At 39.9% G+C, this 23,209-nt stretch overlaps 2 protein-coding genes across 9 annotated transcripts in view; one reads left to right on the top strand and one right to left on the bottom strand.

Annotated features, from left to right (window-relative positions):
- Positions 1 to 447: 447 nt before the first annotated feature.
- On the bottom strand, positions 448 to 5,604 carry NSA2 (NSA2 ribosome biogenesis factor). The gene is made up of 6 exons (XM_027709937.2): positions 5,425 to 5,604; positions 4,991 to 5,178; positions 3,806 to 3,956; positions 3,297 to 3,476; positions 2,075 to 2,267; positions 448 to 723 (listed from the first exon to the last, which is right to left on the bottom strand). Exons 1-6 carry the CDS (start codon positions 5,425 to 5,427, stop codon positions 656 to 658), a joined length of 783 nt encoding a protein of 260 aa, XP_027565738.1. The 5' UTR covers positions 5,428 to 5,604; the 3' UTR covers positions 448 to 655.
- GFM2 (GTP dependent ribosome recycling factor mitochondrial 2) overlaps positions 4,903 to 23,209 on the top strand; it is a 19,336-nt gene continuing 1,029 nt past the window's right edge. The window contains exons 1-21 of one of the 8 annotated variants that reach the window (XM_027709932.2): positions 4,904 to 5,200; positions 6,252 to 6,343; positions 6,613 to 6,702; positions 7,242 to 7,326; positions 7,672 to 7,717; positions 8,641 to 8,738; positions 9,770 to 9,895; positions 10,282 to 10,370; positions 13,194 to 13,282; positions 13,528 to 13,588; positions 13,661 to 13,846; positions 16,159 to 16,239; positions 16,987 to 17,135; positions 17,651 to 17,791; positions 17,874 to 17,973; positions 18,550 to 18,736; positions 19,924 to 20,000; positions 20,482 to 20,620; positions 20,770 to 20,955; positions 22,320 to 22,435; positions 22,699 to 22,881. In XM_027709932.2, coding sequence (XP_027565733.1) covers positions 6,640 to 6,702; positions 7,242 to 7,326; positions 7,672 to 7,717; positions 8,641 to 8,738; positions 9,770 to 9,895; positions 10,282 to 10,370; positions 13,194 to 13,282; positions 13,528 to 13,588; positions 13,661 to 13,846; positions 16,159 to 16,239; positions 16,987 to 17,135; positions 17,651 to 17,791; positions 17,874 to 17,973; positions 18,550 to 18,736; positions 19,924 to 20,000; positions 20,482 to 20,620; positions 20,770 to 20,955; positions 22,320 to 22,435; positions 22,699 to 22,881 — 2,202 coding nt within the window. In that variant the 5' untranslated portion in view covers positions 4,904 to 5,200; positions 6,252 to 6,343; positions 6,613 to 6,639. The other 7 variants (XM_027709926.2, XM_027709925.2, XM_039384573.1 and 4 more) reach the window with 7 other exon arrangements.

Here is a 23,209-nt window from a genome sequence, read left to right as displayed (position 1 = left end):
TGGTATAAAAGTGGATCAAGACTCAGTGGTGCCCAGTTGAGCAGGAAATTCTATTTAAATGTAAAACCGTTTAAACTAAGCGTGGTCAAATCCTGGTTCAGGTTGCTCAGGAAGGTGGTGAAGTCTCCATCCTCGGATATACTCAAAACCTCACTGTATGTTGTCCTCTGACACCTGCTGTAGGTGACTGTTTTAAAAAGGGGCTCGCACTACACGGTCTCAAGAGGTCCCATCCAACCTTAACTACTCTGATTCTATCTGCTATTTAACCTGCTTATTGCATGTGTGACCACCTGTAGCTTTAAACTTTTGTTAATGCAAAAAGTCCAAAGCAAACCTATTCACATTCTGCCTTCTGAAATATCTTGACAGTTTCATTTGAAAGTTTCCTTCTTATAGTGTTGAAGGGTAAGAGTGCCCTCATAAACTGAATGAGCATAAACCATATGAGCAAAACATGAAAATTAAATCTCTTTATTTGGACAATGTTCAGCTGAACAAACATCATAAATATAAAAACGTGACCAATTGTTTCTGGCTTAAGTTCCTCACCAGCTTGTTCTGGAATGGTTGAAGGTTCTACAGATCTTGGAAACTTGTTGAAACTCCACACTTTTGTAGGAGCCCACGTCCAATGCTTGGTATCGAACCCAACTTAAACAAGTAGAACTGCATTAATACAGCCATCGTTTTCCGGATTGTTTGTTACTTGTGCATATTTCCCTAAGGAGAAAAGAGAATTAAATGTCTACAAAAGCTCGAAGTAGATCACATAGGTTAGATTTTTCTGTTTGCAAGTTCAATCTACAAGTCTCTAAAAAGTAGGGACTCAAATGCATTTTGAAATCTAGATCTACCTTTTACTGGGCTATAAACTTATGTTCTCAAAGTATTATATTCAGGTTGTTTTTTATAAACAGATTATTTAAGAGTTCTGAGTAGAATAAAAAAAATACTTAGGTTTGCTACTGTCCAAGTGAAACCCTCTATTAAAAGAAATCAATCTTATGAAGATCACAGAATATGCTGACTTGGAACAGACCCATCAGAATCGAGTCCAACTCCTGGCCCTGCACAGGACAGACTCAAGAATCACACCATGTGTCTGAGAGCATTGTCCAAACACTTCTTGAACTCAGACAAGCTTGGTGCTGTGATCACTTCCTCAGGTAGCCTGTTCCAATGCCCAGTGACCCTCTGGGTGAAAAACCTTTTCCTGATATCCAACTTAACCTCTCCTGACTCAGCTTCATGTCGTTCCCTCGGGTCCTGTCAGTGGTCACCACAGAGAAGAGATCAGTGCCTGCCCCTCCTCTTGCCCTCATGAGGAAGTTGTAGACTGTGATGAGTCTCCCCTCAGTCTCCTCCAGGCCGAACAAAGTAACCTCAGCTGCTCCTCATACAGCTTCCCCTCAAGGCCCTTCACCATCTTCTCTGCCCTCCTTTGGACACTCTCTAAGAGTTCAGTATCTTTCTTATATTGTGGTGCCCAGAACTGCACACAATATTCAAGGTGAGGCCGCCCCAGTGCAGAGCAGAGCAGGACAATCCCCTCCCTCGACTGGCTGGTGATGCTTTCCCTGATGCCACCCAGGACACGGTTTGCCCTCCTGGCTGCCAGGGCACTGCTGACTCATATTCAACTTGACATCAGTCAGGACCTCCAGATTGTTTTCCACAATGCTGCTCTCCAGCCTCTCATTCCCCAGTCTGTACTCAAAACCAGGGTTGCCCCATCCCAGGTGCAGAATCTGGCTATGATACTCCTATACAACTTCCACTGAAAACATAATATGATTGTTCACACAGTTAGTCTTTACAGGCTTGTGATATTGCTTAATGTGACACATAGGCATGCAAGCTGAATCTTTGTTCTGAACTTCATCTAAGTGAATGGAAAGCCTAAGATTAACACTTGAAGTTTGTATTTTTATAGCTGGTAGTAGTTGCTTCTGCTACAGCACAAACCTAATATTTAACAATGACTATAGGACAAGGTCTTAACAATACATGATGCAATGAAGACAAATCTTTTAAAAGTAATTCTGCAGTATAACTAGGTAAACTTACTTACCCCAGATAACTTTGCCCCCTTGTGTCACGAGGCCAAGCTCACTCACATTAACCTCAATGACGGTACCCTTGGTAATTACACCAAGTGTCGTATACAAAGGAGAAGATGGATTCTTTTTTACACCAAGGATAGGTAGGCAAAAAGTGGCTTTAAGTTCGGGATGTGTCACATGTGCCTTCTTGAAACGTAAGCCCTGTTGCATAAGAAGTGTTAGAATGAGTTAATACTTGCTTTAAGCTCTCATGTTTGATCTAGTAAACACTTTCAGCATTATGTCCTCAGCTTTATATGTTCTGAGAGACTGGATGAGAATACAGAATGCTATCTACCTACTACAGAATGTCAGACTTATTTAAAAACCTGATTAATGACGAGATAAAGCATATTTTCAAGATATAATTTTTAATAATAGCACAAGAACAATACTTGTTACCTTGGATGGCTACTGTTCCATAAAGAAAGTATTGTAAAATATTAAATACTCATCTCTATAGCAGTTTTTATCTAGTGACTTGCTCTTTGTAAAGGGTACTTTACCATTAAGTACCATAAATCATTCCGTGTCAATAAAAATCTACCCAAGGCTTCTGTGTAATACCATCAGACTAGTAATGAAATACAATTCAACAGGCAGCCTGCACAGTGATTATTGACTCCTGTGAGGGAACAAGAGCAGGTATTCATCTGAAAACTTCACTATATCACTGAGTCCAGCTTTTCCTCCTGCGTGCTGCCAGGCTGATAGAGCCCAGGCACTGTTCCTGCAGCTGTGTAAGTAAAGGTCAGGCTGGAGGTACAGCACTTCCCTCGCATACAGTCATGACTGCGCTTCAAGCTTACTTTAGCCAGGAGGGAGTCCTGGACTCTTCTAAGACAGTTGGCTGCTACAGCCGAGAGATCGTAGCAGCTTGAAAAAGAAGCCTCCAACATTAAAAGCTATTCAAAGTATCTCTGATAAAGATTTGAAATCCCATAGTTTTAACTTCCTGACATCATCTGAATAAAAGCAGATATTTTGACACAGACTGTGACTGCAGGGGCACCTCCCCACCCTCATGCAATCAGAACTTTAGATTTATGCAAGCAAAGCAATAGGAATGTTCTACGTAAGCAGTAATTCAATGCATTATCGTACAAGAAAGTTCCCTCACCACAGAAACTCACAAAGTAGTAAGTCTCAAGAATTATTATTTAAATGATCTTTAAGGCTCAAAAATATTACCATAGGTCGAATGAATCGCTCATATTTAGGAGGCTTCCGAGTAAAGCCATCTCCAACAAAACAAACTTTTGTAACCATTCTCTTCCAGGCCTTCTTCTTTCTCTTTCCTGTACGAATCACTTTCAAAACTTCTGTTTCCCCTTGTGCACGGACCTTTGGCACAGGAACCTCCCATTTCCCCTGGAAGAGGGGGAAACAAAAAGGTCAGTACTCTTACATGTCACATTGCTGAGTGAAAGAGGATAGCCAAAGCATAAAATAAAATTTCCCTAAATCATAGTGGTAGACCATACTTGTCATACAACTCATAGCTACTTAATTAGCATTTAAAGTTTTGAAAATCAAGATATTGCATATGCTCACATTGTCCTAAACTGCTCAATTACTAAAGGTTTCAGGCTTTAATTAGTCTTTGCTTGTAGGCTGTTAAGAAAACTGAGAATCAGCAACACAAAGTGGTTGTTGTCACAAGTAACTGTAGGTATCTGAACTCTGATACAGTTACTTACAGCTTTTTCTTTTCTTTTCTGTTTGATCATGTTAGAGAGAACCTTAGCCCGGGACTGGCCCTCTCTGTCCAGCAGGTATGCTGGTACAGCTCCCTTGGGTGTTTTTTCATCACTCTTTTGCTTTGTATTTCTCTTCTCATGCATTTTAATGCTGCAAAGAAAGAAAACCAGTATTAGAAGCAGGAAAAAAAGGTTTATTTTTAAATATACCCTTTCAACTTAGCTTGTGCCTGCTCAAACTTTTCTTTTAAGAGATATTTGTAAAAAATTGCATATTTATATATAAGAAATAATCCTAAATAATTTTCAAGGTAAACAAGTATTTCACTTAATCCAACAACTGACAGACTGCATAGTGCATAAAACCTTGCCACCTCCTGCCAAGATGGGAATACAAAACATGCATCTCTTTTAAGGAATGTCTGAATGACTTAAAGCAAAGAACCAAATACATTGAGAGATGTACTTCCTCTCTGACAAAAAATAACATGCCACTCCTCTTCTGAGATTTGATGGCAATGCTTACAAATGTCAGGAATGTGTGTTTGTAAAAGTGGGGGGAAAAAAGACCACAAACTAATAGACCCATTATCTTTACAAGTAGCAAAGAAAAACAACTGTCTACACTTTGAAAACAACAAAACCAACCTGGTGGACAGGTATTAAAGTTCATTAGCAATGAAGCATACTATTTACAATTTTGATTTCAATTTCTGGACAACAGATAAAATTTCCAGAAAAATGCTTGTGTTTGTCTACGCTTGATGCTGTAATTTATCCTTGAAGACAGGCCTCATGCTCTACTCAAACTGTGTACGTTACTGTATTTTTTTCTCCTAACCATTAAAAAAACCCTGTTGCCTCTTGCCATATTAACTCAGTGGTTGATGTGAAAGTCTTAAGTAAATGGATTCACTTTTTTGTCGTAATTACATTAGTCGCTGTCATTGCTAAGCAACACTTCTCTTGAGGAAAGCCTCTAGCGGCGGAATTGTTAACATTCATTGAGAAGAGACAAAATACGAAACGTATTCGTCGTGGCAAAGCCCCTTTCCTCCTGCAGCCTGAGTGCTATTTAAGTGTACAACGCGAGACTCAAGTAACGATTAGCTCTTTATAACGTCCTGTCTCATCCCTGAAGCGTCAGGACTAAAGGACGGCTCCAGAGAGGAGGCGGACACTCACGTCTTCTTCATCTGTATCTTCTCGGCGTGCCGCTGCTTGTGGTAGAGCTTGGCCTTCAGCCCGATCATCTTCTTGGCCTTGCGGGACCGCTCGTGCGCCTCCCGGCCCTCCTTCTTCCTGCGCCTCTCGTGGTAGTCCAGCCGGTACCCATAGCGCTTGCGGTGCAGCTCGATGTGCTCGTTCTGCGGCTGTGGGCACAGAGGCAGCGCGGTAAGAGGGGACCGGGGCCGGCGGGGCGGGGAGGGCACCTCTGCCACGCGCCGGGAGGCCGCGGCCCGACGGCGGTTCTCTCACTGCGGGGCCCAGCCAGCCACCCGCACCCTCCCCGGCCCGCCCGCATCCCGCCGTCCCCGTCCAGCATCCCGTCCAGCATCCTGGGTCCCGCATCCCATGCCCCGGCTCCCAGTTCCCAGTTCCCGGCTCCCGGCCCCTACCATGTCGGCAGCCCCGCGGACTCCTCAACGGCGAAAAGGGAGGGCCGCTCGCGAACAGGCCCCGACTGGAAACTCTCCCCAGAGCGCTTTGGTTCCTCCAGGCGGAGAGACAGGCTGTTCGCCCTCCCCGAGGGCTTTGCGCCGGGCTCGGCGGGGCCGAGAGAGGGAGAAAAAAGGAGCAGGAGAGGCCGAAGGAGCGCTTTTTGCCGCCTGGTCTGTCAGGTCGTGGCGAGAGGGGGGAACGCTGGAGGCGGTGAGGTAGCGGGGGAAGGTAGAGGGAGGGCGCCTTCCGACGGCATGGCGGCGGGGCAGGTGGGGGCAGAGGCCAAGACGGGGGTCGAGTGCGTCGCGCACCCCTGGGCTGGGCCGTGCTGAGGCTGCGGCGGGGGCAGGAGGTGATCGGGGACGGCGCAGAACCGCCCCAGAGGTTCGTAGGGCGGCGGGCAGGGCGGTGTCGTTTTGTGGAGCGTCAGCGGGGCTCGGCCGCGGGGTTCCTCTCGCGGGCTCGTCACGGGCAGTGTGAGGACACAGCGCCCGTCCCGCACTCCCGGACAGCGAAGCGCGGCGGCACCTTCGGGAGACGAGGGTGCGGCTCGTAACATGAGGGTGTGCAGATGAACCTCTGCGCAGAGCTTCTTACCCCTCGTTGTGAAACTACCACGGAGCATCAAATCACTGGAGCTGAACACTGGCATCTCCTTAAATAAGTAGCAGCCAGCTTGGGCTGCTTTGGAAGCTGCTGCACTTGTGCTTTCTGTTGCAGGGTTTTTGGCGATGCTTAAAAGGTCGTAATACTTAATATTTTCTGTTGTTTCTGCCCTAAATAGATATTTTGCCCTGCAACCTGTTCTCTTTCAAGACCAGAAAATCTATTTGCACTTCGCTGATCTGTAATCGGTGCTCTAGAGCTTCTCTGAGAGTTAGTGTAAGCTCTGATGTTCATTATTTTGCTTTACTGTTTAAAAATTTCTCTGAGGAATATACTTAGTGTTTATGGGCATGTATTTGTGCTGCATTGTTAAGGCTTAATAACATTATTTTTACAGATATGATACTGATTTAACTTGCAAAGCGTTAACCTGATTTGACTGGAACAAGAGTAAAATCTTGTGATTGAGTTATGTCAAAGCGATACAACCAACCTGTTTCTCGTCATAAATGTTTTGTGTGGTTTACTTACCTTGTCAGGGAACAGCATCAAAGAGTGGAGCCAGAATGTGGAAAGTTATGAGGAGAGTTTCAGTGGATTTATTGGAGTCATCAAGTTTATGCAATAAGGTAAAGTTTCCCCAAATTTTGGTACTTTCTCTGTGAGCAAAGGAAATACTTGGGTTATTCTGAGTAAACTTTTTTGATTGTGGTGGTGGTGGTTTTTTCTTTTTTCTTTTCCTTTAAAAGTTGGCTTCCAAACAGAACAGGTACTTTCATATTGGAATGGGAAGATGAATTTATAATTTTTATGTAATTTTTTTGACTACTTAACATTTATAATTGTTAAATTTGTATTATTTACAAAAATAATTAGACATATTTAAAACAATGTGGCTATTGGCAACATACTTTGATAGATATCAATAGATTTTTACTAGACATCCCAAATATTACTGGGATCGAACTTGGTGTAAACCTCAGTGTGGGCATCATCTTCAAGCATCTACTTCCAAATAGCTTGTATTTTCAGCTTATATGAATATATAACAACGGTATCTGTTCATATAGATATATTTTTTTAGTTTATTTTTGTATAACTGGCAAAAATGTAACTAAATAATTAGTTATAATGATAAATATTCTATATAATTCTTTTTTCTTTCAAGCAGGTGTATTTCAGGAAGACAAAAATGAGAGTTGTAAGTGTGACACAGCAAAACTGCAGTCTGAGAAACTACAGTGCTCCACCAGGTATAAGTTAATTATCTAATCATCAGTCCAGATGAACCTCAGCATTACAGTTGTCTTGAACTGAGACATGCGTCTGCAGAGTAAGATGTTACTGTGCTGATGATACTTTTCTGTGTTGGCTTTTTCCTCTTGTTTCTAAAGATTCTCTCTTTTTTTTGTTTTTGAGAGAGAGATTTATTGAAAACTAAGTACGTATCTTTAGAAATTTGAGATGGTAGTGATTACAGATTGTCACGAGTTGTGCCTCTGAATCTTTTTTTTTAGTAAGGTTTTTATAAGTTTTCTTAAATATATTTTCTACGTTGGGTTCAGTCTTAAAAATTGTTTAATTTTGTTTGTCTCCAGGAGATGTTAAGTCTCTGCGTTCTGTCATTAATCCTGATATATCCAGGTACGTCATGCTGGCTTATTGTTTGGATGTAACTGGTAGTCAGGGCAATTGATGTGATGAAGAGTTATAAGTTGTTGCTGTACCTGTCACATGTGCATGTTTAATTTAAATTTAGTACTTGTTTAATTTTACCCTTGTGACATTTCAATATAGAACACTTGTTGGTGTCAGAAAGGTCTGGAATTGTCTCTTGTTTACATCATCATAGCCAAAACTGGGCTTGTAGGGAAGCTCCAAATCCATGGTGTTGTTGGGAGTTGAAAAAGGGAGAAGGGGTGTGTTGGCAACTAGACCTCTGCTGTTGTGTGCTTTGTGTTAATGGGAGCACTCAGCCACATTAGACGAGGACAAGGTAACTGGGGACTGAGCTGCCAAAGAAATATCCTAGGGGTGAAGTTCCCTTAGAAGGCTACTTTTGTCCTGAGGGTGAGGTCAGCTGGCATTAATGGTGAATGTTAATGGTGCTGCACAGAAAAAGTGAAGCAGTTCTGGAAGCTGCTGATGAGGTACTTTAGAAAGGAAGAGTTGAACAGAATCAAAGACAGCATCACGGGAACAATGGATGCTGTATTTGGAGCATAAAGGAAATATATGCAATGGATTGTTTGGGGCATCAGGTGTCAGGGACTGGGATGGATGAGAGGGTGCTTCTGTCTGTGGAGAGGGCAGATGGGTGAGGATGAGCCCAAGAAGAGGCATTCCCTAAAGTGGAGCATGGAAACCTGTTGCAAAACTGTTCAATACACTGTTTCAATACTAGCGTCTTTCAGTATCGGAATGTACACTGTGTCCCATATGCAGTAGAGGAAAGATGTTATTAATCCGAGATGTTATTCTCAGTAAGTATTAATTGTTTATGCAAATAAGAATATCACAGAATAAAAAAATTATTGCACTAAACCTGATGTTTTCACTTTATGCAGAATCCGAAACATTGGCATTATGGCCCACATTGATGCAGGCAAAACTACGACAACAGAGAGAATGCTGTATTATTCTGGATACATAAGAACACTTGGAGGTTAGAAATGCTTTTTGTATTTCAGTAGCTTTGAGAGATTTAATAATGTACAGTAACATGCAATGCAGTTAGAGGTTGCTGGTGGAATACCTGATGTAGAAGCCAGTTGTTCCGAAGTTGTGCTGTGGTTTAATGGAATTTTAAATGCACATTCCATTATGTTCTAAGGCAGTTGCACTTTGAGAGATCATAGGTTCATATTTTTCTTTTAGTGCATTATGTTTTGTTTAACATTTAATTAGAGGATCTCCTTAGTTTAGTTGTTGTTCATTGGCCCTTCTGGTAAAGCTGTTTCTTCAGTTTTCTTTTGACCTTTAAAGAAACTAGATTGAGAAAAAGTATCCATTTCTTTTGAAAGCCATAGCTCTGAAAAAATTTCTTGCTACAAGAACTTTTGCAGAATTTTTCAAGATTGAAAGGGTCACAGCAGCCTCTGTGATTTTTGACCTTTTAAATTTCATTCCCCGTTCTTGACTATGTATGACAGTGATAGAAAATGTTAAGCTTGTGGAACGTTTGAACTTGGTGTCTTGCTTGTTTAAAAATGTGGAACTACTTCTCTTTTTATTAAAAATTAAAAACAAAATCCATAAGCAAAACCCAACCTCTTAGTTGGTGTTTTCTGTTTGTTTGTTTTTACTTTGACTTTAACTTAATTATCTTCTGATTACCAAATTTTTAAATGTCAGTCGTGTTCTGCACAGTCAGTGCAGCCAGGTTTTTTAAAGCTGTAGTTTGTTCATGATTTTTGACTTTGCTTTAGTTTTTAAGATTCTCATGGTGTTACTAGGATTAAGAACAATAAAAAGGTTGTTGGAATTGCTAGTCTTTGACTTGCAGACCATTTGTTCCTTGGAAGGGGAGCTTGGGTAAATTACCTGACCTTATACTGTTTTGAAAAAGGCTAATTTTCATAGCTTATACATATATATAAAAGGGACAGTATTTCCAACTCTCTCTTGACAACTGTATTCAAGGACAGTTTCAGACTTTGAATTGTTTACCTACCCAATTCTGGTTCCTGTTTACAGACGTTGATGATGGAGACACGGTGACAGATTTTATGGTACAAGAGCGAGAACGTGGTATTACCATTCAGTCTGCTGCAGTTACGTTTGACTGGAAGGACTACAGAATCAATCTGATTGACACCCCAGGTACTGCTGTTATTACTAAGGGAGAGTGGGTGAAGTGGAGTGTTGTAGAATGTCTTAGTTTTAAATACGGTGCAAAATTTAGTTAGTTTAATTGCATCAGTAAAAAAGCCTATACCGAACTCTGTTCAGCTTTGGATAATTATTGTTTGCTGATGCCTAATCTAGCTTGTGTAAGGTGAGCTCAGATATTTCCACACTAAATTTTACTCAGTTCTAGGATCGCATTGTAACAATCTTGTGTATTTCAAAGACTGATGGGTGTAGTTCCCTGCGAGTAAAGAAAGAGTTGTTTTGACATGACTTAAAAAAAAATAGTTTAAATTTGTAATAACCTGTTGATGTTGCCTGTTTGAATTATGATGGTATAAAATGAAGATTTTTTTTAGGTCATGTGGACTTCACAGTGGAAGTTGAGCGTTGCTTAAGAGTCCTGGATGGAGCAGTAGCAGTGTTTGATGCTTCAGCTGGTGTTGAGGTAAAAACAACGGGTAGATTTTTCTTTTGTATGTGCATCTGTCACATGAAAGGGGAGAGATTTTCTCAAACCCTCTTTGTTTGGTTAGTGTCTCAGTGCCCCAGGAAAGTAAAGACCCTTGTCCCTGACCAGTTTCAGTGTCCCATTACTGAACAGTCCACTCGATCAGAGGGTGGATCAGCTAACTGGTTCAGGGTCACATGCGAGTGGAAAGACCCCCTCCTTGGGGGGGGGTCCTTAATTGGTCTGTCAATGCCTCAGAAAAGATTCAGGGATACAAACCAGCAGCATCCTGGGCCTCCACAGGCCAGTATGTTACCTGCTGGCAGCAGCTGTTAGCACCCTTGAAAGACTCAAACTTAACAGTTTATGGAATAACACTCTTTATTAATATAACAGAAAACTGTGATGGGTTAAGGTTCGAAGATTGCCAGTGATAGTATCTGGCTGCAAAAATGTATTCAAAGCTACGTACTAACAAGCTTAGTCCCTAACAAAAGCTGGCTCCATTCAGTGCACGTTAGAGTATGGTTCTTACCCAATAGGCATCTCTATGGGGGGAAGACAGGTTCAGCCCATGGACTGATCCTAGAAGTTACAATGGAGTCTTCCCTAACTTCTCCCCATTTTTAATTCAGTTTATTACTATTTTTATGTTTAAGTAGAGGTTGAGTGATTCTAGTCATACCTCATGTACAGTGGGGGGTGGTTGTACTTGGGGAGGTCAATATTACATCTGAGGTACCTTTTAGGATGGAGGCATATATGTGTGATCTTGTCACGTTTGCTTGTTCAACAGTAAGAAATCTTTCTTCCCCCACCACTAAGTTCTCCTCGTGCGAGGATTTCAACAGAGCCTGGCCTCAGTGTCTCTGCTCAGTTCCACCCTCTGTTTGGTTCCCCTTAGCATGTACTGTGTGTGGGAAGTCAGGTGTGCTGACCACATCCCATCCAGGGAGTGGCAACTGCATGTCCCCCTATGATTTCCACACTGTTACAACTTCTGTTAAGAGTGTGAATATAACTTCCCAGTTTTCTCTAATTTTACCCCCAGCCACTCCCATTCATTTTCCTGCAGCGTCTGTTAACTTAAATCAGACTGAAGTACTGTACAGAGATGTTGCACTCTATTATATCTCTTGATGCTTTGTCAGCTTCAAGAAGCTGAGCACTTAATTTTAAGTTCTGTAGTGCACATTTCTATGGTAACAAGCAGCAAATAAGTGGGATTACCATTAAATATTGGAGTGGTTTTGTTGGTTCGTGGCTGTCTTTTACAAACATTGATTGATGTGAATGCTTCTGGCTAGCTACACAAGTGGAAAGAAATGAATGTCTGTCAATTTCTCATTTTCAGATTTCACGTAGAAAATTGGAATTTTCAGCCAGAATTTCTCCTTGCCCAATGGCCTTTTTAACATGGCCTTTGGGTTGTAGTGCAGAAAAAGTGGTGGCAGAGTAGAATTAGACTTTATATGGCATGAAGTGTTTCAGTAGTCCAATTCTGTAGAAAAGTTATATGCAAAATCATTGTCTTTCATGGAACATACCTTTTTCCCAGATAAGGGATGAGAGAACTCTTGATCACTGTAAGTCACATTATTTAACTTGCTGTTGGAAAACATTTAGGCGCCATCAAATGTGAACCTGAACTGAGACACAGCCCCAACCCCAAGAGCAAAACAATTAGATTTGCTTGTGTTTTTTTTGACAACTTTGTAGCAAATTCTTGCATTATTCTATGTATTGGAATGGACTATTTCGGAATCTTAAGTGATTGTTATATATACTTGTTTTAACTTTCAAATAAATATATGTATGATAAATGGCTCAGCAGTGCACAAATTACTAGCAAAACTACAGTAGTTTTAGTGTTGTATGTGTAGCCACAGAAATGCTTGCCTGTGTGTGCTTGAAGTACTTTGGCAATAAATTCTAAAGGTTTATTCATTGTACAAGTTTCGAGCTGGCTTCCCGCCAAGTCCCCGAAACTTGACAACAAGGACCTGCTTCCCAGAGAGGGAAGAAAAAAACGATTTAAGCAGCCAAAGCTATAGCAAAATATATATATATTTTACATATGAGATAGATATATACAATGAAAATATTATACACCACAACTCCAGAAATCCTAAATAGCTCCCCAAAAGGGAAGAGGGGGAGGGAGAAGGGAAAAGGACAAAACAGGACAAAAAAAAGGGCAAAGACCAAACAAGTCTACACAATCCAAAAACCCAGTAACCAGCCAACTAAAGAACTAGCAAAATCTCACCACTTCCCTTTGGACAAGCAGGATGGCCAGACACAGCCCAGCACTCTCCCCTCACGCGTGGCAGATAACAGCAGTTGCTGTAGGCCTCAGCTCCAGATAAGTCAGACCGAGACAGGGACCCACCGTTCTCGAACCTCGCGGAAAGGAAGAGCGAGGTCCCTTCTGCTGGCTTTATTTATACCTCAAGTTATGTAAAGGAATAGCATGGAATACTTCCGTGATCACCTTCCTAGTTCCTTCCTGGTTACGAGCTGGTCTCCAGGAAGGCCTAGAGTGAAACCATCACATTCATGTATGTCCTCTATAATACTTAGTTTCTCTCCATGTCTTCTCTTGCTCGTGTTCCTGCATGTTCTTAGTGAAGGAAGGGAAGTGACAAGAGCTGAGAGACAAAACTGCTTGTGAAATTCATCTGTGCTGCTACATATGGAATCGTTGGAACACACTCGGCACAGTTCCCTTCTGTACTCTGAACTCAGAACCTCAGTGGTATTGGGGAGTACACAGTTCAGCTACTGGCACTAATGTTTCCATTTTGTCTTTTGCTTTAGGCACAAACTCTGACAGTCTGGAGACAAGCAGACAAACATCAGATACCACGAATTTGCTTTTTAAATAAGATGGACAAAAGCAGGGCAAGGTATTTAGACAGATATTTTAATCATTGCTAAAAACCTTGTAAGAGAATGTCTCTAATAAAGTTTTCCTGTTAAGCATAGAGCAACCCAATTATGTTAGTACTTACTATATGCTATGCAAATGCATATGCAAATACATCTTTTTATGTAATTGTTGGAGTAATTTATGCAGTAAATAAGGAGTGGTAGATGTATTTTACTAATGTAATTAAGTTTGTGTAACTTAGTATCTGGGTTTTTTATATAGTTTTACGTATGCCGTTGAGAGCATCAAACAAAAGTTGAAGACAAAACCTTTGCTATTACAGGTAAGCTTTCTTTCAAATGGAACTCCTTTCATAATTTTTTGCAGCTATCTAAAGTTTCTGCTGTTTTTGCAGTTGCCCATTGGGGAAGCCAAGACCTTCAGAGGACTGGTTGATATCGTGACTAAGGAAAAAATAATTTGGAAACCTACTTCTGATTTGGATGATGGAAAAAATTTTGAACGAAAGCTGCTGCTGGAGGCTGATGATCCAAACCTGTTCCAAGAAGTCCAGGATGCCAGAAATACCTTAATAGAACAAGTAAAGTTCTAAAGTAAATGCATAATGTATTTAAAACTGTTACTTAGAACAGTAGGAAAAATAGGCTCTGTAGCTTAAGTGACTCTGGCTAAGAGAACTGCTCAAAGCAGGGCTGACTTCAGCATTAGATGGGATTGTTCAGGCCTTGTTCAGTTGAGTTTTCAAGTATAAGGATGGTGATTACAGTCTCTCTAGGCAGTTGAGTTTTCAAGTATAAGGATGGTGATTACAGTCTCTCTAGGCAGCCTGCCCCAGTGCTTGACCATCACTATTTCTTTTTATCCAGTGGGAATTTACCATGTATGACCTGTGGCAGCCATGCTGGTCTTCTGTTGTGTACCTCTGAGAAGAATCTAGCTCTGTTTTCCCTGAAGTGGGCCCACCACCACCATTTGAAGTGTTAAGAGACAGCATTTGCCTCTCCAAGTTAGACCAAATACATCTCTCTGCTTCAGCCCTGTTAGTGGTTTGCCACTGAACTTCCTACAGTTTTGTCGGTTTCTTTTTGTGCTGGGGAAGCTAAAAACAGAACTATAGATGCAGCTTCACAAGTGCAGGGTAGACGGTACTAACTGCTTGCCCTGATCCACTGGCTATGCTCTTGTGGATGTAGCCCAGTATGCAGTTAGCCTTTGATGCTGGAAGGTGACACTACTGACTCATAGGGTCCAGCAGGACCCTCTGGGTGACTTCTGCAGAGCTGTGTCCTAACTGGTTGATCCCCACTTTGTATCAGTGCTTGGATTTGTTCTGTTTTAGGGGCAAGATTCTGCATTTGTCTTTGCTGAACTGCAGATTTTTTTCACTTCCATCTGTCAAAGTTGCTTAACGCACATTGGAAATGTTAATATGTGATGGCAAAACATGCTGAGTATAGAGAGTTGGAGTCCCTGGCTGTACAAAATGGAAGACTCCCTGCTTTATAGATAGGGAACTGAAGAAAGCAGACACTAAATTTGTCATGCAGTTGGCTAATATGGTATCTTGTAGTCTTAGATGCTAAAGGATATTTGGTACATTCACGCAAGGCCTGACCTACATACCTGAAGGGTGTCCATACTCTTCTGGAGTGGCAGCTAGAAGGTGGATAGGTTTTTGCAGGCTGGTCAAAATGGCAGTAAATACTGTGTTAGAGGCAGCTCAATCCAATCATAAATTGATCTGTTTTGTTGGAAATGCTGCCTTTCATAAAGCTTTGAATAACATTGTGCAAGTGCATAAACAGGTGATGGTAGGCTTTCAGTTTCCTTTGAAACATCAGAATCAGGGAGATCTGTTTTATATTGCTCTGAGTTCAGTAGAATTCATACACAATCTGGTTTTCAAACTTACCAGGATTTAAATGGGGGTATTATTACTCAGCCTTTTATCTTAAGAAATGTATTGTCAGATAAAAAGCTTTATACGAACACTGATGGTTTTTTCCTCCCTTTGTTTTCTGGGCCTTTCCTGAAGGAGGAAGGGGTGGACCAGTAGTGGGATAATTGAGATAACCTTGTGTTCATAAAATCTTTTTTGAAATGCTTTCTATCCTGTTAACACTCGTTATCAGAAACACTGTCAAATTTAGTATTTTGAATACCAGCCATTTTGCACACTTTACTTTCACTTAATTAAATAAACTGGTTCCTGTAATGTTTTAACTATTAGCCCAATTAGACTTCTAATTGCTTATCAAGGGTTTCTTATCAAGGGTTTATTTCAGAATTTGGTCAATTGGTTCATAGCCGTTAGAGGGGGCAAGTGCCTTCCTGCAAATGGAGCAGGAGCCTGTGACAGTGCAAGGATGTATGTGAGACAAGGTTTACAGAGTAGTTGAGTTACAGGTCAAGCAAAGCGGTACAGTTTGAAAACACAGATATACTCTTGGACATACAAGCCTTTGACATGAAGAAGGTCAAAATGTCCTGATGCTTCTCTGTTTTTTCCAGCTGAGTGTCTGTTGGCTTGCAAAGGTTACTTCTGCTTACTTCAGACCTTGCCATATTTGCAGGTTTGAAGTACAGTCATTTATACCCCCCATGGCTGTCACTGTATGGCTGGATGTTTTTTCCATTTCAAGGAGGAATACAAGCTTTCTCTCTCCCACTGATGTTTTGTCTGACAGCAGCTTTATAAGTGTATTTTAATGTTTTTTCCCACATCCTTTCTTGAAGCCTTAATTTACATATTTTTCTGTGGTTTGAGTTTTTGATCTCTGATGTCTTTAAAGGCTTTGTTTTTGCTCTCCTTAGCTATCTATCCTACGTAAGATTTGCGTCTTGTCTGTAAAACTGCTGTATGCCAAATAATAAAGAACTATTCTCTTTAAGGTTGCAGATCTGGATGATGAATTTGCTGAACTGGTTCTAGGAGAACACAGTGAAAATTTTGACTTAATATCAGCTGAGAAGGTAATTTTTACATTTCATTTTTCATAAACAGGTGTTTGCTAGCTGTTATTCCAAGGGGCTGGGTTGGCACATGGAGATTATTCCTTTGGCATGTGCAGATAATGATTTTGCAGATTTATCAACAGAAAGAAATCATACCAGCTTTTGCAGTGAATTAACAGTATTGTGAATTTAGAGCAGAATGTGTTTGTGTTTAGTATGAATTTTATACAAATGCCCTATGATTCTTGGGCATGCTAGGCACAATTTTAAAAGAGGGGTACGTTTGTTCAGGAAAGTGGGTTTGTTTTTTGTTTTGAAAGTTAGACTGCTGCAAAAGAGCTTAGGGGAAGGTGAGTGGAACTTCCAGGTAGACTCAGTGCACTTTGTGACTGAGCTGCTGTTTCTTATTAACAAAAGTAGCATTTCAACCATTTTGAATTGGTTGGATATTCACGCACTGCATGTTGAAAGTGTTGAGGTACAAAATTCTGAATTAAAGGTACTGTTAGTAAAAGAACAGCTGCAGATGTGTATGAAATGTTTAGAAATCTTAAAACCAGTGTCTCCTGTTTTAGCATCTAAACATTTGGGTTTATGGTTTGGAGCTCATTAAAAGCAGCGAAATGAGTTTGGATGACTGATGTATTTACAAACATATATTTTTTAAACTTATTGGGGATTAATTAGCAATATCTGATAGCTGGAGTGCAATGTAAGGCTAAATTGTAGTTCATTTGTTAACAGAAAATAGTTTCTTTTTTGCAGTTACAGTCTGCTATCCGGAGAGTCACTCTTGCTCACAAAGCTGTCCCTGTACTCTGTGGCAGTGCACTGAAGAACAAAGGAGTGCAGCCACTACTGGATGCCATTACTATGTACTTGCCTGCACCTAATGAACGTTCATATGAGTTTCTGTAAGTACAGGTAGAAAAGGAGGTTCAGGAAAAAGGAAAAATAAATAGGAAAGCATAAAAGGAGAAAATAAAAGATGTTAACAAAGCATTCATATTCTTTAAAAATGTTTACCCTTTTTAGGTATTAAATAACTTTAGGGATGTGTGGACAGAAAAATACACTTGAGTACTGAACCTACTTTGGTCAGCACTACAGGAATTGTATGCATTTATCTTCAATTGTCAAACTAGCACTTCAGAGTCTTTGTATTATCTGAGAATAATCTTGTTTTACAAAAATGTGGTCTAGGGATCCTATTTAGTGTTGACTGAATCACATGACATCTTACATGTCCTACTGGAGCTGGAACTGCTTAGATTATTTTTTTTTGGTATAAATTATGATTTTTAAAATCTGCCTCTATTAGTATTACAATAAGAAACACATCATTCCTTAAATGAGTGGAAGTTTAGGTAACTGTGAGATTGAGTGGCTTAATTCTACAAGTATGCATTTTGTTCTTTTTATTTTGCAGACAGTGGTACAAGGATGACCTGTGTGCCCTAGCATTTAAAGTTCTCCATGATAAATGTCGTGGACCACTGGTTTTTGTTCGCGTTTACTCAGGTTCACTGAAACCTCAGTCAGCTGTATATAATATTAACAAAAGTTGCACGTAAGTAAGATAGAGGCCTGGTTTTAATGTAGAAATGGAATGTCTGTTGAAGTCCCAAGTAATACAAGAATTTAATTTTTAGAGAGAGAATGAGCCGGCTGCTCCTGCCTTTTGCTGATCAGCACATTGAAATACCATCACTGATGCCTGGCAACATTGCTCTTACTGTTGGGTTAAAACAGGTAATAAAAAATACTGACTCTGTAAGGGAGCCTGTTTGACTAATGTGCTTTCTACTTCTATGGTATTGTATCTCAGATGTGTTCTTGATAATATTGTCAATATGTAAACTTGCTTTATTTGAAGTACATTTACATGTACTTCTTCCTAAAATGAAATATCACAATGTACAAATGTCAATAATTGAACTGGAAGCTGCAGTGCTGATTGTAAAGGACTGCAAGCTGAAGGTATATTTTATTAGGGTTCAAGCATACATTTATACTGTAAGTCTTAAAATACAATGTTAATGCCACAAAGAGACCTCCTGTGGGGATGGAGAAGGATGTTCCAAATAAGTTACCCAAAAGTAACAGTTCAAGTTGAAATAAATTTGTTTCATGCTTGCTTCTATTAGTTTAATAATTCAGTGTTTTATTGCCTAAACAGGCTGCATGAATCTCATTTGTTTTCTAAAATGTAACCAGCTTTGGGATGCATTTGGGTTTTGGGATTTTTTTTAGGTTTTTGTTGGTTTTTTTTTACATCACCTTCTCTCCCCCTCCTGTGTCTTGTGGCTCACTGGTGCTGATCTATAGAGTGCCACTGGAGATACCATAGTGTCATCAAAGGCTTCAGCAGTCGCTGCAGCACGCCGAGCTGGAAAGGATGCCAGGGAGAAGAGGTCTGTGAGTGATGTAGACAGCCTTCTGCTGGCAGGTGTTGAGGTCCCTGACCCTGTCTTCTTCTGTACAATTGAACCTCCTTCAATGGCCAAACAACAAGGTACAATGCAGCCACCTGGCTGACATGAATGATTTGCACAAATTTATCAGTCAGTGATCTAATAAGGCTCTTTTTGGTGTTTTGCACTGATGTTGTATTTTAGATCATGTTTGTTGATATCCTTTGCTATTACTACATCAAGCAGTACTAGTATTAGTACTTTTCTTGTTTTTGTGTCTAGAAGAATAGTGGTTCTTCATTTAGAAGTAGGAGATAGAGGCACTCATGCTGAGTTTTGCTGCAGTCACACTGATGTGCTGTACATATGTCATGACTACGAATAGCCTTGAAATGTGGGGGTTTTTTTCAGTTGGCATTTGCAGTTTTATTACTCTGTGTGTAATGTCTTCACTTAGCAAGACTTCTCTGTGTCTAGTTAGGGTTCATCCATGCAGTCTGAGCTGTAATCTTACTGTCTTCCCAACTGTCTGTACCAGAGGACTTGATTATTTGACTCTTTTTGGAAATAACCCTTTAAACTCTGGATCTTTATTCTAACAAAGCTGAGCTTGGTTGGGAGCGAAGAGGAGGAGGGATAAATAGTGGAATGGAGCAAGGTATAACACAGAATGGGAGCAACATGTCTGTAGGCTGAGCAACTGGGTTGTAAAATATTACTGATTTTGGGAGGTTGGATGTTTTAGTTTGCTTTTGTTTGTTTTTTTCCCCAAAGATAAAAAGGCAGATAAATGCAGTCTCAGCTCTTAGTTTATCATTCTGTAGCTGCTTTCATCAGCAGTTAAGATAATGGGGAATCAGAAAAAAAATAGTATCTGTATTTGCATTTGAACTTCTCATGTTGAACTCATATTTAAGTAAATCATTTAACAGTTGACAATTTCTCTTATCTGTACAAAAGGATCAATACTTTTTATTGACTTTTACGAATCATTTATAGGTTCCAGTCTGTCTCCATACAAACACAAAATATCACTCTCAAAATAGTACATTAAATAATTAAATTAAAGCACTCTGTAGTGCAGGTAATTTGTATGAAAAAATCAGAAGTTTCAGGTTACTTGTAATTTGACCTGACTTTGTTTGCCAAAATCTGTGCTTCTCTAGGGTCCTTTTGCTTGCTCTAAGATTTGACCTTATGAGGAAGGTGATACTTAGGCACTTTCTGTAATTCTCAGACTACTGAATCACTTTATATCAAACATATAATGTTTGATATTTATGTACAGACTTGGATAATGCATTGAGCTGCCTTCAGCGTGAAGATCCAAGTTTAAAAGTGAAGATAGATCCTGACACAGGACAAGTAAGATGAATCTTTTACTACTCCCCTTATAACCAAGTTTTGTTTTAGAACTCTCAAGTTAGTTCATCTGCATATTGAGATTTTCTTGAATAAAAAGGACTCTCTAAATGTTGTATATACAAAGTTCAGTGTGTGAAACTAAAATGGAGCCTTGTGCAGTTCTGCTTTACAGAATAGAGGAAGTCACCCTGTGCTCTGCATGTTTTTGACAGTTCTGTATTTAAAAAAGTTTGAATTAGATAGTCTTTAAGATAATGTAAGATTACCTGTTTTTAGCGGTCACAGTAGTGGTGACTACACTTTCACGTGTGTTACTGTCAGATGACTTATATAGCAGTGTTTTCTCTCTAGGGTCCTTAGAATTTGAAGTATTGAAGGTTTTTGACAGTTCAAAGCATGCAAATCTTTGCTTAAAGCATTTGTAATAAAACCTCTGAGTTTTGGATGTTTTTCCACTTTCTCTCAACTGTCTTCTCACCAGACTATCCTCTGTGGCATGGGAGAACTACACATAGAGATCATTCATGACCGAATCAAACGTGAATATGGAATTGAGACTTATTTGGGACCTCTTCAAATAGCATACCGAGAAACCATCTTAAGTGCTGCCCAAGTTACAGGTAAAATGAGTAAATGGAAGGAACATCTTGTTTCTGGATTTGTAACTTGATGTACTTTAAATGATATATGACTAACTTTCAGATTAATGTTACGTATTAGCATTTTTTTTCCAAATGGCTGTTTCACTTTTTTTCCCTCCTCCTTGCAGATATACTGGACAAAACAGTAGGAGATAAACGACACTTTGTTACTGCAGAGTTAGAGGTGAGACCCAGGTCAGGGGACAGAGCAATGACAAAACCCATCATTGACTATACTGAGAGTGTTATTGGAGAACTACCCAAAGAACTCCAAGGAGCTATAGAAAATGGAATCATGAATTCATGCATTCAAGGTAAAGGAAGTGCTATGACAGCTATACTAGTCTAATATTTTTATAAGAAGCAATTTAACAAGTTTCTAGACGGAAACACTCCTTGGTAGCTTGAAAACTAAAAAGTAGTACATACTAACATGTAAGATGGAAAGCAAAATTATGAAATTTCCTTAACTACAAAAATTGCCGAACACTCTTCCCTATTTCAAGAATGGAAGTCAGCATCCTTTGGTTTGGTTTTCAGGTTGATTTCATTTCAGTCACTCTAAAGTGAGCTTGGAGTTCTGGTTTAATCTGCTGTTAAGAGAGAAGGTGTTTACTTCATGACAGAAATGGTTTCAGAGGCCAACATGTACACACCGCACTCTATTGGTGTTACTGATGCATTTTTGGCAAATAGATAAAATCCATGAGTTTTCAGTAAAGCCTTACCTAACTGCAAAGTGAGGGCTTTCTCAAGGACTAAAAGTGTCCTTGACTTTTGACTAAAAATAGGAAGTATTTAATTACGTGTGGCCAAAGAGCTCTGTCTTACAATAAAATTAACAGGTAGTGGCTTGACAAATGAGAATTACTCTGTACGAAGTGTTTTTTCCATGTTGCTATGTGGAATTGGAAAGCATCTCCCGTCTCTGGCTGTGGAATGACTCTTAGCTGTGTGCTTTTCTTCATGCTCCTTGAAGACACTTCAGAATTGTGCTGTCTCTGGCCTAAAATTGATGCCATTAAAACCCCAAAAAGATCTGGCCATGTTCTCTGTAAGAAAAAAGCAAGGTGTTTTTTCTCAGATGGCCTCACATCTAGTCTAATACAGTTTGGTTTGGTTGAGAGTCCTGGGTTGGAGGGAGGTAATCTGTCTGAGATGCTAGATGTCATTAATCCTTTATGGAATTGAGTTAACCCTGGAGTTGTGGTGGTGGGTTAGTATCAGGCTTTGCTGTGATCATACTGTGTTGAAAAGGAAGATGTAGAAAATACTCTGGCTTCTGGTTTAAGAAAAGGTTTCACTACTTTTTCAAGTGAGATCTTGTTTCAATAGACAAGTTTTAGATACTACAGTGTATTTTTTAAAAGCTTCATTTTCGGGAACAGTTGTATGGATGAGCACACTCAGGAACTTACTGTTCTCAGAACTATCTATGTTTTTGATAGAGTAAGAAAGTATTCCTTTGTCTCTTTTGGCAAAGCTAGATAATGACAAAATCACAAAACGAGGAAGACAACCAGTAGTCACATTCTTTCAGGGGTGGACAGGGACGGAGAGAGCAAAGAGGAAAGTGAGAAGCTTTAAATCAATCCTGAAAAATTTTTTGCATATCTCTTAATATTCTGAAAAACAAATCTGCTTTTTTCTTTCTGCTCTTCTACACTGGCCCACCCAGGACCTCTGCTTGGATTCCCAGTTCAGGATATAGATGTGACAGTGCAATCACTGACAGTGCATCCGGACACCTCCCACACAATGGTATCAGCCTGTGTCTCCCGTTGCATGCAAAAGGTACACTGAAACTGTAAGCTGCTGAAGAATACAGCAGCATGATATACTGCTGGGAAAATCTGTGTGTATCCGTATCTGGTACTTGATCTGCTCTGTCAGTGTAATGCCCTTGCTGAGAATTCTACAGCTTTTGAAGGTAGAGAATTTGAGAGACGGTGTTAGCTTCACGATAGAAGTACCTATAACGTCAATTTTATTTTAAACAAACAAACAAACCCCCAAAAATACATTGACGTAATGTCCCTTCCTTCCTTTCTGTGCAGGCCTTGAAAAAAGCTGGTATACAAATACTGGAGCCCGTGATGAACCTAGAAATCACAGTAAGTGAAGATCACCTCAGTGCAGCACTTTCTGATCTTGCACAGCGGAGAGGTAGTATTCAGGAAATCCAGAGTCGTCAAGATAACAGAGTTGTGGTTGCTGCTGTTCCACTAGCAGAAATGATGGTATGTGATTACCTTACTAATGGTAAAACTAATTTTTTTATATGCTTCAAAAAATGGCTTCACTTTTTGTTACATATAAGTTTAGAATGGATGGGGGTTTTTACTGTATTTTAATTATTGAAGGTCCAAAGGAAGTGCCCACAAATCTAGTAGTGTTCTTTTGCCCAATTCAGATTGTTAAACCAGCACATACTGAAGTGTAAGTCAAAGAAGTAGTAAGTACTGCTAGAACAGGTTTTACAGGGAATAGTTTTTAAAAAATATTATTATTGACTCATGCATGTTTTGCACTTTTAATAATGTTAAAAAATTAACTTACTAGTATGTT

The sequence above is a fragment of the Pipra filicauda genome, unplaced genomic scaffold (assembly GCF_003945595.2).
Source record: "Pipra filicauda isolate LSUMZ 115617 unplaced genomic scaffold, ASM394559v2 scaffold35_size7292922_pilon, whole genome shotgun sequence".
NCBI classification, from domain to species: Eukaryota; Metazoa; Chordata; class Aves; order Passeriformes; family Pipridae; genus Pipra; species Pipra filicauda.
Note: the sequence above shows the minus strand (reverse complement) of the source record. Positions and strands in the feature narration are given on the sequence as shown.